Source organism: Pezoporus wallicus, unplaced genomic scaffold (genome assembly GCF_028554395.1).
Source record: "Pezoporus wallicus isolate ANWC-B61680 ecotype Strahan unplaced genomic scaffold, APGP_CSIRO_Pwel_v1 contig_5261, whole genome shotgun sequence".
NCBI lineage: Eukaryota > Metazoa > Chordata > Aves > Psittaciformes > Psittacidae > Pezoporus > Pezoporus wallicus.
The window spans coordinates 42,622-57,169 of NW_026642423.1; the positions used below are offsets into that span (position 1 = coordinate 42,622).

General features: G+C 48.6%; 1 protein-coding gene across 1 annotated transcript in view; it reads right to left on the bottom strand.

Annotated features, from left to right (window-relative positions):
- The window catches only part of LOC130610305 (uncharacterized), a 28,954-nt gene extending 26,678 nt beyond the window's left edge, over positions 1–2,276 (bottom strand). Inside the window, exon 1 of the mRNA XM_057430055.1 lies at positions 2,047–2,276. Within this exon, the coding sequence (XP_057286038.1) occupies positions 2,047–2,089 (43 nt within the window). The 5' untranslated portion in view covers positions 2,090–2,276. The remainder of the gene's footprint in view (positions 1–2,046) is intronic.
- Positions 2,277–14,548: the final 12,272 nt, after the last annotated feature.

Here is a 14,548-nt window from a genome sequence, read left to right on the forward strand (position 1 = left end):
ATAGCCCCACAGACTAAAGCCATTAAGACCCCAGTGCTTCCACTGAAGCTAAAGGAACTCATGAATCATATCAGAAAGGTCACTGTTAACCCATTCTTCATGTGCAGTTGTTACTGTCCCTAGGCAAAAACTTGGAGTGCTAGCTCTGCTAAATGAGGCAGCAGTGGGCAGGAGTAAGAATACTCTTTGTATGTCTGAAATCTTTTATGGTTGAAATGAGAGTGGTGACAATCTGGGGGTTTGTTGCTCTTGCTGGGGCCACACAAGGACCTTGCTGAGATAACAAGGAGGAGGTGGTGATCTAGGGCTCTGTAGCTCCAGTAAACTAAACTTCTTGATAGAAGGTCCTGCTATCTGATACTTCTGCTCTAAAAGCCCCTGGGGGGGGGGGGGGGGAAGATCAGCTTATATCTCTGTTATTGAGATGCCATTCTAAAAAAGTTTTGTTTGGTTTATATTCTCTATCTCGAGATGCAACTGTAAAGTCCCTGCCACAAAACTCGCACAAAACAGCATATTCTTGGCTCTTTCTGAATACAGACAAGGTCCAAACCAGGACACAACATTTGGTACCTCTTTCCAGCCAAGGTGATTAAGGAGTGCTGTCCCTGTTTCTTACCTGGAGAAATTTTAGCTGCATCTCTTTTTGATTCCTCAGTGCTCTGAGTGATATGTCTCTTCCCCCACCAAAAGCTTCCACCTACCCCTATGACAATACTGCTGTGCCTGTGTAATGAGGGACACTTCCATGTGGAAGAGCAAGCTTCCTTTCCCCTCTTAACCTGCCATCAGGCTAGCGGTATATAGCCTGGGGGAAACAAAGTTCATGGTCAGATTACATCCCGGGGGAGGGGGGAATAGCGAGCAGTTTCTATCATTCTGTAAAATGGCATCTCTTCCAACACTCCCCATGTCTTGTGGCGATGGTGGAGTGCTCTCGCAGCAGCACTGCTCCAGAGTCCTTTGTGTCGTTGGGTAAAAATGCAGCCTCCAGACCAGACCCAGGCAGAGAAATGTGCTTCAGCAGCCTTGCTACATCAGTGCCCAGCAGATACCTGCTACCACACCTCAGAGAGGCTCCAGCTCACACTGAGCTCTGAGGAGCTGCCCCAGAGCAGGAGAGCTGGGAAGCATAATACCAGCAGCGAGTGCCTGAGCACATGGGCACGCAGATGCCCAGGAACATGGCAGCCCTGGTGAGTCCTGTCTCCTTGAACTAGGGCAATACAAGCAGTTCCTGCAGAGTTCAGCATGCTGACGGGAAGTCAGGACCCCAGGAGGCATAACCACACCACCACGGTGTTTTACAACATCTTTACCATTCTGCTCTTGTACAGCAGGCTACACTCAGACTCTGGCAAACCCTGAGTGGACACCCCTGTGCCAAGTAAACCAACCAGTGCAGTGATGTTAATGGAGACAGAAACTGCAGATCTCATTTACATCTGGCACAAGCTAAGCTGAAGGGTAAATAGGGAGGCTAAAGGGTTTCTGCTACCTGGGACTTTGCAATCTCAGCCTGCAGCCCTGGCTAAGGAGTAAAACATACCAGACCTATTGTGCCTGAGAAAGGCAGACTGAGACCACATAGTTTGTTTCAACAGACTTGGAAAGTTACAAGCTATCTGCTGCCTTCTCTACTTGGGTCATCTCATGTGCACAGAAAAGGAGGATGCAAACCATACACCTTAAACTGGGGATAATCCCTGTTGGATGCGGATATACGCGCCCAGAAAGCGATGACATGTGCGCTGCCAGCGCAGTGTCAGACTGGGGACAGATCCGACCCGCCTCACGTTAGCGCAGAGCCCGAGCGATGCGTGCGGGCCAGCGTGCGCGCAGCTGCTCGGATGCCGAGCCCCGTTTTCACTCTTCCTGCTCCCATCCCGGGCAGTTCGCCTTCCTTCACTCACAGCCCACTCGGGATCGCAGTGCTCCCGCCTCTCCTGCTGTTCTCTCCCAAATCTTATAAATGCAAAATAAACCCATTTTTAAGAGGAAAACAATTCCGCTTAAGGCGCGGGGACGGACTGGTTGCAGCCTTACCTGCGTGTGGGCAGAGGCAGCCGGAGAGCAGCGAGCGCAGCATGGGGCCGGGAGCGGGCGGCCCGTTCGGCGGGGCCCGGGAGCGGGGCGGGCCGGACTGGGTTTGTCCTAAGTACCGTCTGCGCGGCCGCTGAGGGGAAGGAACGGGGTGGCGGAGGAGCGGGTTTGGGGAGGTGTGCCGGCAGCGCCGGCTGGCCCCGGGCGGGCCGGGGCAGCCCCGGGGGGCGCGGACTCACCTCTCCTCCACGGCTCTCCCAGGGTGAAGCTCCGGTGCCAACTGAACATCACGGCAGCAGCCGCCCTCAGAGGCGGGCGAGGAACGGGGGTGCCATCGCCGCCGGCCCTCCCCCGGGCTGCTGCGCGTCCCCCGGTGGGCGAAAGGGGCCGGGGGCCCGGGCTAGGGCATGGCGGGGCAGCGGGCAGCAGGCAGCGCTGCCAGCGTGGAGGCTGCGGAACGGCGAGTGGGAGCCCCGCCAGCAGTGACTTATAAAGGGAGCAGCCCAGAGGAATGCATCTCCTTTGGCTGATAAGCCGAGATGACTGGAGGGGTTTGAACTACCTTTGCAACCCCCAGAGGACAGAGGAGGAGAAAGGAAAAAGGGGACGGGAGAGAAGAAAAATATTTCAGCACTTGCATAATGTCAATAAACAACCCCCCTCTCAAGTGGCAAGAAAGGAAAGGCTGGAATGTTTTGGGTGGAGAGGAGAGGGAGTGGGTTTGGTGGTTGTTTTTTCTATTTTTTCTTTTGATTTTTTTTTTCTTTTTCTGTTTAAATAACATCTTTATAATGCAAAACTCTACCGTGGTTGTAGCTGGGGCTGCAGACTACGGGTAAGAGGGGTGAGGGGGAAGTGGCAGGACTGTCCTGAACGCAAGCTTCCATGGGCAGGTTTGCGGTGTCACCCCACTGGAGTGAACTCCAAATACACAGGCCAGGCATGAAGAGTCTGGCATGCCCTGAGCATGGCTGTGCTCACCAGAGTGCTGCCCTGGGAAAATAGTGGGAAATTACTCCTAGGCTGGGTTTAAGCAACACAAACTCCCTACAGCCAGTAGCCCCATAACACATATGGGGTCTCTGCTTGCTAAGAGAGCACCAGTCCCTGCGTCACCCTCCCACCTGACTCAAGCACTGGCAGGTGCTGCTCCACCGGTTAAACCAGCCTAATTCTGTGGACTTCAGCTGTCCACAGGATCAGTGGCCCTGAAGAGACCACAGAGTGAGTGCTACAGCCCTGTTTACAAATGCCACGAAAAAGCCAGGCAGGAAGGGAGCTGGCAGAGGAGACCTAGTCCAGCTGCCTTATCAGCTCTCAAAGGTGCTGGTCCTCCTGTGTCTCTGCAACAACCATGTTGGGCCAGATACCAACTGAGGTGAACTGACTTTTTGCTGTAGCAGTCACTGGAGTTTGCTGATTGACACCAGCCACAATTCAAAGACAGGGAGTTTAATTGGCCCCTTTTCCTCACCACATTGCTCTTGTATTTAGTTAGTATTTTATTGCTCCAGAACTCGTATCATTCAACAGAAGGCATCCTTCATCCCCTGGCTGGGAGATTCATCATACTGTTTCCCATCTTGCCTCTCACCACAGTGGGATAGAGAGTTTGTGGGGTGCACCCAGTTTTCTTGTAGCATTTCAAGCACTCATCGTGCACCTGGTGCCTGCTCCCATTTTTCAGGGAAAGCCAGAGGGTTGTGAGCAGGGCTGGTGAGAAGGAAAGCCATAAATTCCCTCAGGGAAGGAGGTCCATATTTCTTGCACTGAGACAGTGCCAGGATGGGGAAGTATGCACTGCTGTGGTTGTTGCTGTGTGCTTGATGTGCAACATGCTGCCATGCTCTACCCATGGCACCAGCCTGAGCTCACCATCTCAGCTCCCAGCTGCAGTGAGCAGATTTAAATTACGTTAGCAGAAACATAATTTCAAGGTGCCTTAGCATGAATTCAATAGCACTGTTAGCTAGAGGAATTCTGGGGACAAAGTTATTACTTTCTCACCTCCAGCTCTGCTGCCCATATACCATCACACCCTCCTTTTTTTCTGCCATTAAGCTCCATTGCTTTGTACGCAGCTGAATGCTCTCTTACTACCCAGAGGCTTATTTAAAAAAAAAAAACTAGTTTGGGAAAGGAAAAAAGCTGCCATGCTGATGTCTGTGTACAGCTGCAACTCGAAGTGCTTTGAGATGTATTAGATTTGTAGTGAGAAAAATGTTCAATGTCAGAAAACAAGGTTCCTAAAGGCGACTCTGAAGCTGCTATTTCTATGCTCAGTTTACCCCCTTGTGTTCAACAAATGCTTGAGGCCAACAGAAATGACTGTGTTACCAAAATATAATAAATAAAAGAACACAGTGACAGCAAACTTTTTGAACAAGAATACAACATCCCCTGAAATGCACACAAGCCAAGTGCTCCAGCCCTGGGCTAGGGCAAACATGGAGTGAAATTGGCTGGCAAGAAGCACAAGATTTCAATGCTCTAGCTACTCTCATGAGAGGGTATGTGTGAAACACATAATTACTACTGGAAGCGTCCTGTGTTGACACAATATATGACAGTGTTCAGAGTCTAGAGGGCCCCACAAAGTTGTTGTTAGGTGTTGCACATGGTTATTTTTGTCTACACCTGAAAAGTTTTAGTAGCATAACTGTTCTATATATTTTTTAATTCAGGTTTTTGGCCATATTAGGATCATAATATTTTACACCTGAATAGCTTAGCACTGGATCAGGAAAAAGCTATAGCATGCTTAGCACTTTTATCCAAGTATAAATGCATCTACCTGGAGGGAGATTTTACCATTTTGTGGTTGTATTATTAACAGCAAGGGAAGCCTTCCACATGGTGGACACCACAGATTCCAGTCCTTGTCAAAAACAGCCTACAAGCAAGAAAACTAAGTGGTATTTGGTTTTGGTGTCCAAACTTGAAGAAGTGCAGCAAAGGGAACCTGATTATTAATGTGCTTTTGTCTAAACCTTGTGAACACCCTTGACATGGGAAAGGTCATATCCCTTCTGCACAGAAATATGAGGCCCAGTTGTGGCTGTAGTCCACATGTGGCGAGAAAGGAAGGATGCTTCCAGCTTATAGCTTTTTTCTCCTGTCTGGCAATGAGAGTATTGCCAGGTCCCACTATTTAATTGGGAGTTTTGAGACTGGTTGGCTCCTTTTCCTTAAAGCCCAGCCTGTTAGTGAGGGGATCATGGGGCACCAGGGCTGAGCTGTAGACTGCTGTGATGGATGCAAAGCACAAGGATGGGGAGGAATCACCTGGGCAGGGAAATGGACCTGCTCCAGTCACAGGGACAACCTGGTCTGAGGACTGGGGCCATGTTACCACATGCCCCATCATGATACTGTCATTTTTGGCACATGTTATGTATGACCTTTTCCGGCAGCTGCCAGTTCTCAGGCTGGTGCTCCTTCCCATTCACTCATGTGCTGAGAGTGTGAGATGAGTTCTCAGAATTGCAACTGGGCAGGAAATTCCCTCTGGAGCTGCAGAGGTTGTAACGGGAAGAGGAAGAACCTCTTAATCAGCATTTGCTTCATTTCTGATGGATGCATTAATTTCCTCAGCCATAAGAAAACTCTCCACTCAAAGAAGTCTCTGAGTGTGGAAAGCTGTTGTGTCTCTGGATTCCCCAGCTGCATCCTATCTTTCTTGTCACCTTTGTCAGACTTGGGGCTGGTGCGAAGCGACTTCAGAGGCGAAGGCACTTCCCTACCACAGAGAAACCAGGCATGAGCTCACAGGGTGCTGCTCAGCCTTTGCACCAAGGTGGGTGGGTGAGGGTGTGTGGCAAGGTCTGTTTATAGTGCAGTTCCCAAGTTAGGGACCTGGAAAGCCAGACAGATACATTTAAAGGTGACTCCTAAAAATATGCTGGCCGTTGTGCTGTTTGTCCATGCCCCAGTTAGTACTGTGCACTACAGGGGTTGAAATCTTCCTTAAAAGTGGCTCCTGGTGTCCATGGAGATACTATGCAGTTGCAAAGGAGGTTGCATGTTGAATGTGTGCCCTACTCAAAACACTCCCCAGGAGCCAAATTATGCAGTATGAGGACAGAGCCCTGAGCGTGTGCATGGGTGAGCTCTCCTAGCTGGGACAGGTGCTCCTCTACTGTTTGTCTTGAGGCAAGTTCCCTGTGCAAGTAACTTCATCTCCTTCTGCTGCAGCTTGTCTGGCAGAACAGGATTTTTCTCAGTACTTTCAGGACCTGTCTTCTGTAAATTGTGCAGCCCCCAAATCACAGGATTTCTCATGCATGTAAAAGGCCCCTCCAACTGTTGTGAAGTATTTATGCTGACAAAAACCACATTCCAGTATTGTCACTGTGGTTTTCACACTGAAGTACACAGTGAAATAACTGTCAACCTTTCATCATATGTATATACTAGACCTCATTTTTCACCCTGTTCCCTGACCCCTTAGTTATAGGCTAGATCTGGACAGGTTGCTCCACTACCTCCTGGGTTGGCTTGTACACCTGCAGTGCTGTATTGATGTCATTTAAGCAAGGACTGGCAGCACCTCCTGCATGAGGGTGTACAGTGCCACCCTGGGCGTACCCTGTGCTGGCTGGTGTGGCTTGGCTTGGGGAACACACACTGCCTTGGCCAGCAGCCTCTCGCACAAGAGATGGGTCAAGGGCAAAAAAAAGAAGGGGTGGGGGTGTTCAAACGGAAGTTTCCAGAAGACTCCAGTTTCCTGTGAAATGGTTCTCCTGTAACTTGGCAGTGGCCTGCACATGTCCTGCTTGTGCAGGTGGAGGTTTGGGGTCACAAAAGAGGAAGATGTTTTACTGCAATGCCCTTGCAAGTGTAAAAATAGCCTGTTGGGCTAGCAAGCAGCTCTTGAGTCTGCTAGCAGCAATGTGTTAACTCCTGTGAATCTCATGCCTTGCTCCAGGCACTTGCCTTAATCTAGATGTGTTGTAGGTTTTGCTCGTTCCTCAGGGAATCTGATAAATGAATGAAATACTCAAAATGAGCAAAGCCTGTCTGTATAAGCAAAGCCCCTCTGCATCTTCTTAACCTTTTGCATGGAAGTCTCTTCCCCAAACAATTCACAGAGTAGGGGAGAAAGCTGCTACCCAGCTCAACACCTACTGCCCCAATTCTGCTTGCTGGTGCGTCCCCTACACTTTCCAGAGCAGAGAAGGTTCAAATGCCAGGTTTGTTCTGGATCCTGGAGCACGAACATGGTCCTTGCTCCTCCCTGCTGTGAAAGGAGCCCTGGTGAGCCAGATGCGAAGCAGCTGCCCAGCACAGTGCCCCAGGGAGCTGGGGCCAGTAGCTTGCCAGTGGCCTTGCCACCTTTGTGCTCACTGTGTGGGGCTGAAGGGACCTTTGATTTGAAAAGCTCTTGGGGTTAACCATGCTTAAACTCAGGTTGCTGCTCTCTAACTCTCCAGAGCCAGCACAGTCCCCCTGCTTTCCTGTGGATAACCTGCCCTAAGAGTCCACACCTTTCCCAGCCAAGTGACAAGCTGACATACCTTGTCAACACCTTCCAAAGGCAGGTTGAGCTGTGCTATGCTGCACTGGCTGCTTTCTGGGTTATGGCACAACCCAAACTTTCTGTGATGCTGCAGGCTGGCTGGTGGCATGCAGGCACTCAGGGATCCCCATCAGGTCCTCCTACCCCCAGCACACTTCCACCCCTATCCACCAGTGTTTTTGGGTGAGGTGTCTGAGTCAGTGGGTGCTAGAGCTCAGGCAGGAGAGAAGGGTGCCTGGCTAGGGATAGGATGGGCAGCAGACCAGTGGTGAGCACCTTGGGCAGCCAGGCACAAGTGGAGGAGGAGTGGGGTGATGCCAGGCAGCTAGCAAGGGGCAGGAAAGGCAACAGAGGTGCTTCAGGAGCAGTGGCAACCCTTCATGAAGGAAGACTGGAAGGAATGAAGCAAGCAAGTTGACTGGGTCTGAGATAAGAGGTGTCTTGGTTTTCTGCTGGGACCTTGGTGTCCTGAGGATACCAGGGTGTTGCTTTAGTAGTCCCAACAAAGGGCAAATCTCATCCAGGGGCACTCTGCTCCTGGGCTTTGCCAGGGGCCATTGCCCTCCTCCAGGGGTGAGAAGCAGAGCCCACTTTTGCTGTGCTGCCTTTATTTCTATGATTCTTTATCTTTGTGATGGAGGGCAGCTTGTCTTCCAGTTCAGCAACCCTCAGCTCAGTTTCTGTGGGACAGCCCTGATAGATGCTGTGGGGTTACTGTGAGGAGCACAGGTGCTCTCCCGTCCCAGTTCACCTGCCAGCATCCCCCTGCTTTCTGCCAGGCACTGGGCAGCACCCTTCACCAGAGCCCTGCTGTCACGGGAGCCACCTTGATGCCAGCCTTGTCATCTTCACAGGTAGCACCAGAACAGATGGGTGGGGAGTTTTAGGGTGTTGCAGCAGCAAGAGTAGAAGACGTGATTGCCTTGAGGATCTGTGCCTGCTGCCTGGCTCCTGGCCTCCCTGGCGTCAGGAAGCCTGTGCCAGACAGTGAGCCTGGCCTCTGCTGTCTATCCAGCTCACAGCATACCCCAGAGCTGGGCCAAGCTTTGTCCCTGATCCTGAACATCCTTTCACAAATCCCATCCAACAGGAGTGAGTGGCACTGTGTCTAACCTCACATCTGTGTGTGCATGTGCTGGCCTGAAAGTAGAGCGATGGGGCAGGGTGAGGCGAGGGTCGTAGCACAGCAGCATAGCGTAGCAGGGCTGGGTGCATGGCAGAAGGGGCATTTCCCCTCTGCAAAGCCCTAGCTGAGCATACTGGAAGTGCTGCATAGTTTCATGCTCTGCTTTGTCAAGAAGAGACTGGTAAAACTAGACAGGAATCCAGGGGACCGTGACAGAAAATATAGAGGGCGTGAGGGAAGTGCTGGGGAGTTTCCCACCCTGAAATCAGGTGAAAAGGTGATGAGAAGGAACTCAGAAGAGCTGTGTTGTTGACCTGGGCCTCCCTTTCTGCCATCTGAGGTGTGCAGTGCCATAAAGCTCCAACAAGGTCTGTGTTTGGCCTGTTCCTCTGTCCCCATCATGACTCTGCTCAGTGCAGAACAACCAGTACCCTCCGCCCTTAGTCTGCTGCCAGGAGGCAGCCAGCCTGGGCAAGATCTGCCAGGCACACACCAACACCATATCCTGGGCCAGAGCTGGGGAGCAAGAGTTTCCAGAGCATCCCTTAGCCTGTTTGGCTTTTTATCCCTGGAGAATCCTGGTGGTTGTGAAAGTGCTGCTTAATCCTTGCAGTTAAGAGGGCTGAGGGTTTGGCAGTCTGTGGCTCATTTATCTTGGTCTAAATGCTGTACCATTTTGCAGCTTTTGGTTTGGAAATGCTCACTCTCAGTTTAGAGCAATCTGTTCCAGTGGAGTGCAAGAAAAGAGTTACATGTGACTTGCTAAATGCATCACCAGAGCTTAAAGCAGTACAAATAGCAATTAATGAGATCCTGGGCAATTTGCATTGCTTTCCCCTGAATATATGTGTACACATCAGTAGAAGTAAATATTTTTCTTGTGTAGCAATTTAATTAGAACTGGTTAAAGTAAACATGTCCTGAAGGTTTGAATATGATAGTGGCATTACATTATAAATGTAATTTTGATTAAATAATGGCTTCTTTGCTTGAACAGGGTAACTATCCACCCGATACACAGAGGTGAAACTTTAGTTAATAATAAAACTCCCAGCAACTTCAATAGGGCTGTATTTCACCTTAATTGTATTTGTAATTATGCTTTCATTGTTTGATTACAGAATTGACTGTTTCCTGCTTGGAGGGGGTATAGAGTGTTGTACACCTACAAAAAAAGGGAACCAAAAACTGTTGACATACAGTACATGAGCCTGGGATCAGGAATGAGGTGATTTGTCCCATCCAGTGAAATGATAGCGCTCCCTTGTCCCTGAAAAACACAGGAGCACTGAGAGTTGCCACATGGGCTCTCATTAAAGAAGACACCAGATTAGCCTGGAGCAGTTGTTGCCAGTTCCTGTGGATCTGGCTGCTCTGGTATTCAGGAGAAGTAACTGAGGAAAGAAGGATGACTGTGAGAAGGTTTAAAGATGCTGCACAAGACCTAACCTCCACTGGAAATGTATACAGGGGCTTCCTGGTCTAAAAGTGTTGAAAACAACTGTCCTTGATGAGCAGATAGTGTTCAGTAGCCAAGGACCTGACAGATAACCCCAGGACATACTTTACAAATAGCATCTGTTTCTGCAAACCTGCTATTTAAAAAATCTCTTGCTGAAGCCAAAGCAATGCTCTTTAGTTTGTGTACAACTCTGATATCCAGTTCTTGGGTGTGTATTTCCTCTGGACATCCCGGAGGATATTGCTGGCTCCACTGTTTGTGAACTGAAGTTGGTAACGTGACTGTGGACCTTACGCCACAGTCTGTGTGCACAACCATGAGCAGCAGCAGGTGTGTGCTGTTGCTTGGCCCCACAACTGGTACCTTCTGCATGCAGTGGAAAGGCCATAAGAGCTCAGATTTGACACCAGCATTGAGATGCTCTGCCTCTTTAGCATGTCACTTCACTGCTCTGTGCTTTTTATCTCCCTACTTGAAAAAAGAGGTAAAACCATTCTCTTTTGTAAAGCTGCCTGGGCATTAGAACTGTGACTCTATATTAAGCCTTGTTTCTATGAGCAATAAGTGACCATTGCCATCCAGAGTAACAAAAGCAAATTCACCACAAATAGATATTTTTTCCTCTCCAAAACTAAGCCCAAAGCAGATTATCTCCCAGATGGGAAATGCCAGTGGAAATACCTCTCTTCATAGCCCCTCTGTTCAGGTCTGATTGAAGCTCACTGAAGAAAATTAAATACTACCACATATTTTTCTGTGACCAGGACCTTTGTGATTTTCATCTTAGCAGTGCTACTAGTGCTTTTATCTATAAAACTCTGCTTCTTTTTGTATGCTTGTTTAGTGTGGGATGAATGGAGACAGCCTACTGTTTTACTGCAGACTTCCCTGCTCTTACTAATTGCCATTCAGACTGAAATTTCCACGTTGGCTTATGATGAATCCGTAGTCTATATGCAGTGCTTGAGAGATATTTCCGTATCCTGAAATAACAGGAGGGATGTGATACATTGCTTCATGATTCTGTGGTGCTCCGCAACCCACAGGATGGAGGACAGATGTCACCGAACTGTTGCACACCAAAACAGTCACTGTGCAATGATCCTTCATCAAAAGCCAACACGGTTGAACTGACACACAGGTTTCCATGCCAGGTAAAAATAACGGGTGTATGTATTTTTAGTGTATGTGTGTAAGGAGAACACAATTCTTTGGTGCCTTCCACAGTTCCTGGCATTGGTCTTAACAAAAAACAAAAGAGTGAATACTGACCTCCAGATGACCCAGCTTTGAATCTCAGTGATTTGCAGTCTGACAGCACAATTTGCTTGTCCCTAAGTTAGTTTTTATGTGAGGAACAGGCAAAGACACAATAAAATATTGCCCCAAGTTTGCAAACTGAATCAGCCAAGTTCTAGTCTGTCAAAAACAGCAGTAGGTGGGGGGCAGACTTACCCTTGTCCTGATAACCCATGTTCATGCAGGCTGAGAAGGTAGCAGGGAACAAGGGAAGGCCTGCAAAGGCCTGCAAAGCAGATTTCAGGTAAGCTTGGCTGCCAAGGAGGCATCGAGCTAGTCCAATTTTTCTGCAAACGCTCCACATCTAACTGTTTCAGGGATATTTAAAGTCATGTTTTCAAAGCACACCATTACAGAGAGCCCTCTGGGAAGAGCTGGCTGCTCATTTTAGTGCCCAAAAATGCAGGGTAAGCTGTTATGAAGATCTGGCCCTGTTTGTGGCTGCTGAACTATTTCAAAAGCCAAACCCTTTATCCATATAAACACCAAACTGCCTGATGTCAAGTCAGGTTTGCAAGATAAGATAAGAGCACTTCAGTGAGGAATAAATGGAGAAGAGTTTATGGAAACTGAGTTATGGTAAATAGATCACATCGAGAAGGGGGTTTTAAGTGGTGCCGTGCATAGCTGAGGTGGATAGGGAGTGTATATATATTTTTCAGAGCTGTGGGAGATGAGTGGAAAGCCAGGGGTTCCCTATCCTTGTCTTTCTAGTGGCCAGGAGCCCCATGACACAGGACTGAGCAAGGGGATCTGGAAGCAGTGGGGTGCAGCAGCGCAGGCTCAGTGTTTCAGAGGCAAGCTCAGGGGGCGATGAGAGGAATGGAGGGAATGTGATAAGGCCAGGGGAGCATTCTGCAAGGGAAGGGGAAAGAATGAGCATGAGAAAGGAGGAGGTGTGGGGAGGCCAGGAGTGCCCCTTTCCACTGTCTCTCAGTTTCCCCTTACTGGAGGCAAGTTTGGGTCCTTCAGCTGAAACATCAGAGAACTGAGGGCTATGCCTGTTGCTTTTATGGATGAAGCAGATACCCTGACTAGTGTTCCCTCAGACATCCCAGACAGCAAGCACAGGGGACAGCATGCTGCCAGCAGCCATTCATCCTGGCCACCAGCAACCTGAGAAATAGCAAGCCTTTGTTGTCATTGTCCTTGTGTTTGTAGGTGATTTAGCCCAAGCAATGATGAAAGCCAGTAGAAATCTGTAACTTACTGCAGATGTTCCTGTGAAGACTGGTGTCCACAGGATCATACAGTTGCACTGTGTGGCTGCGGTGCTGCTGGATGCTGAAGGGGCAGCAGCAGTGTACCATCACTCCTTGTTAAATCTGGTGTAACATTTCTGGCTCCAGCACTAACCCAAGTGTCTGCACATTCTTATCAGCAAGCCTTGCAGGTAGCATTACATGTTTGTCAACTTGAAATAGAAATATTCCTTAACTCTGAACCTCCCTGGCCTCTCTCTTCATGTGCTAGTCTCTGTTGGTGGCAAATAGGTTTGACAAATTTATATTTAACCTTCCTGGCTATAACCTGGCTGCAATGGCTCACAAAATTCATGCCTGCAATAGCTCACAACTGTTAGAATTCAGGAAAAAAAGGCAATCAGAGAAAATCCACCATGATGCAAATGTACAAGTGAGTCTTTTAACACACTTGCTATGCCCACATACAAGCTCATGATCTGGGAGCTTTGAGGTATTAATATAACCCAAGCTCCATATCTGAACACCTGGACCTTTACAGACATTTAGCACAACTTGCATTGGGTAGTTCACAAACACTTTGAGAAAGGTGTAGGTGAAAGAGAGGTGATCTTTAAGGCCATGGATGAAGGAAGACAGTGGGATATGATACAGACTAAACTAGACAGGCTAGACAGCTCTAGTTAGCACCTGACTGGTATTTTTTTTAGAGGATTCTTTGGCATAGTTCATAAACTTTTTGGATCATTGGTCAGTTTTAACTTTTAGTTTCTTGCAAGCCGTCATTTAACTTAAAGCACTAGAATGCTGGTACTCTAGAGATTTCCTGGCCTCCCAGAGCAGACAAGACCTCACTGCTGGCACAGAAAATCCTATGTGGACAGACTGTGGTGAGGAAAAGATTTCACAACGTCAGCAGCACCCAAAGGGAGGATAAGGTGGAGCTCTCGATGAGTAATGTGAGGTTTGGTACCAGCAGGTTTAAATATCTGTGATAAAAGTTGTGATTTCATCCCGCTGTTCTGGGGAAGACCTGGCCTGCCAAGTGTGCTGTGTTCACCCTGCCTTGCCCTCACAGAAGAAAATTAGTTTTCTCACCGTTGATATTGGGGTGCTGGCCTCGGGCAAGGGAGAGTGTTACATCTGTGTTCTCACTTCATCCCACCAGCCAGCTGGCAGGCAGGCCTCCAGATCCAGAAAGGCCTCCAGGTCTTTCCAGTGTTGTTTCCCAGGTGTCTCTCCCCATATTGAGTGGGCACATCTTAGGCAACCTCTACCTCTTCAAAACTGTCCTGCTTTTTCCCAAACCAGATGCTGCTTTCCTACCATCACACACATTATCCATGCTTTCTACTGCAAAATGCATTAACAAGGGTTTAAGTCAATATCAGGTGGGTCCCCAAGTGTTACATCTGTCTGAGAGGCAGCTGAATTCTGTTTGTGCTGCAGTAAAGGGCCATGCTGGATCTCAGTGGGATATTATGACAATGTCCCAGTGAAAAGGATGTGTGATGTCATTTTAAGCTGGAGGAGAAAATGGTGAGGAGCCTGCATTAATTAGTATTAAATCACACTTGGCAGACACTGACTCCTCTGCAAAGTATCTATTGCTAGAGGGCATGAGAACATACCTGTTGAGTTGGATGGGTGAGGTGCAGAGATAGTAATACTAGGAAACAGGATTTGCACCAAGATGGTGCAGAAAGCAGCTTGATGTTCTTGGGTGAAAAATCACTGAAAAGCAAGTAGCAATGTCCATGAATTGTATCTCCATTTTCACTTGGGCAATGAAGTCATCTGATATTGAAAAGAAAATGGTTGAAGAGAAAATGGTCTGTTCTAGACAGGAAAATGCAGCTGTGATTGCTGATGACTGCATATGTGTGTTTCCCAGCATA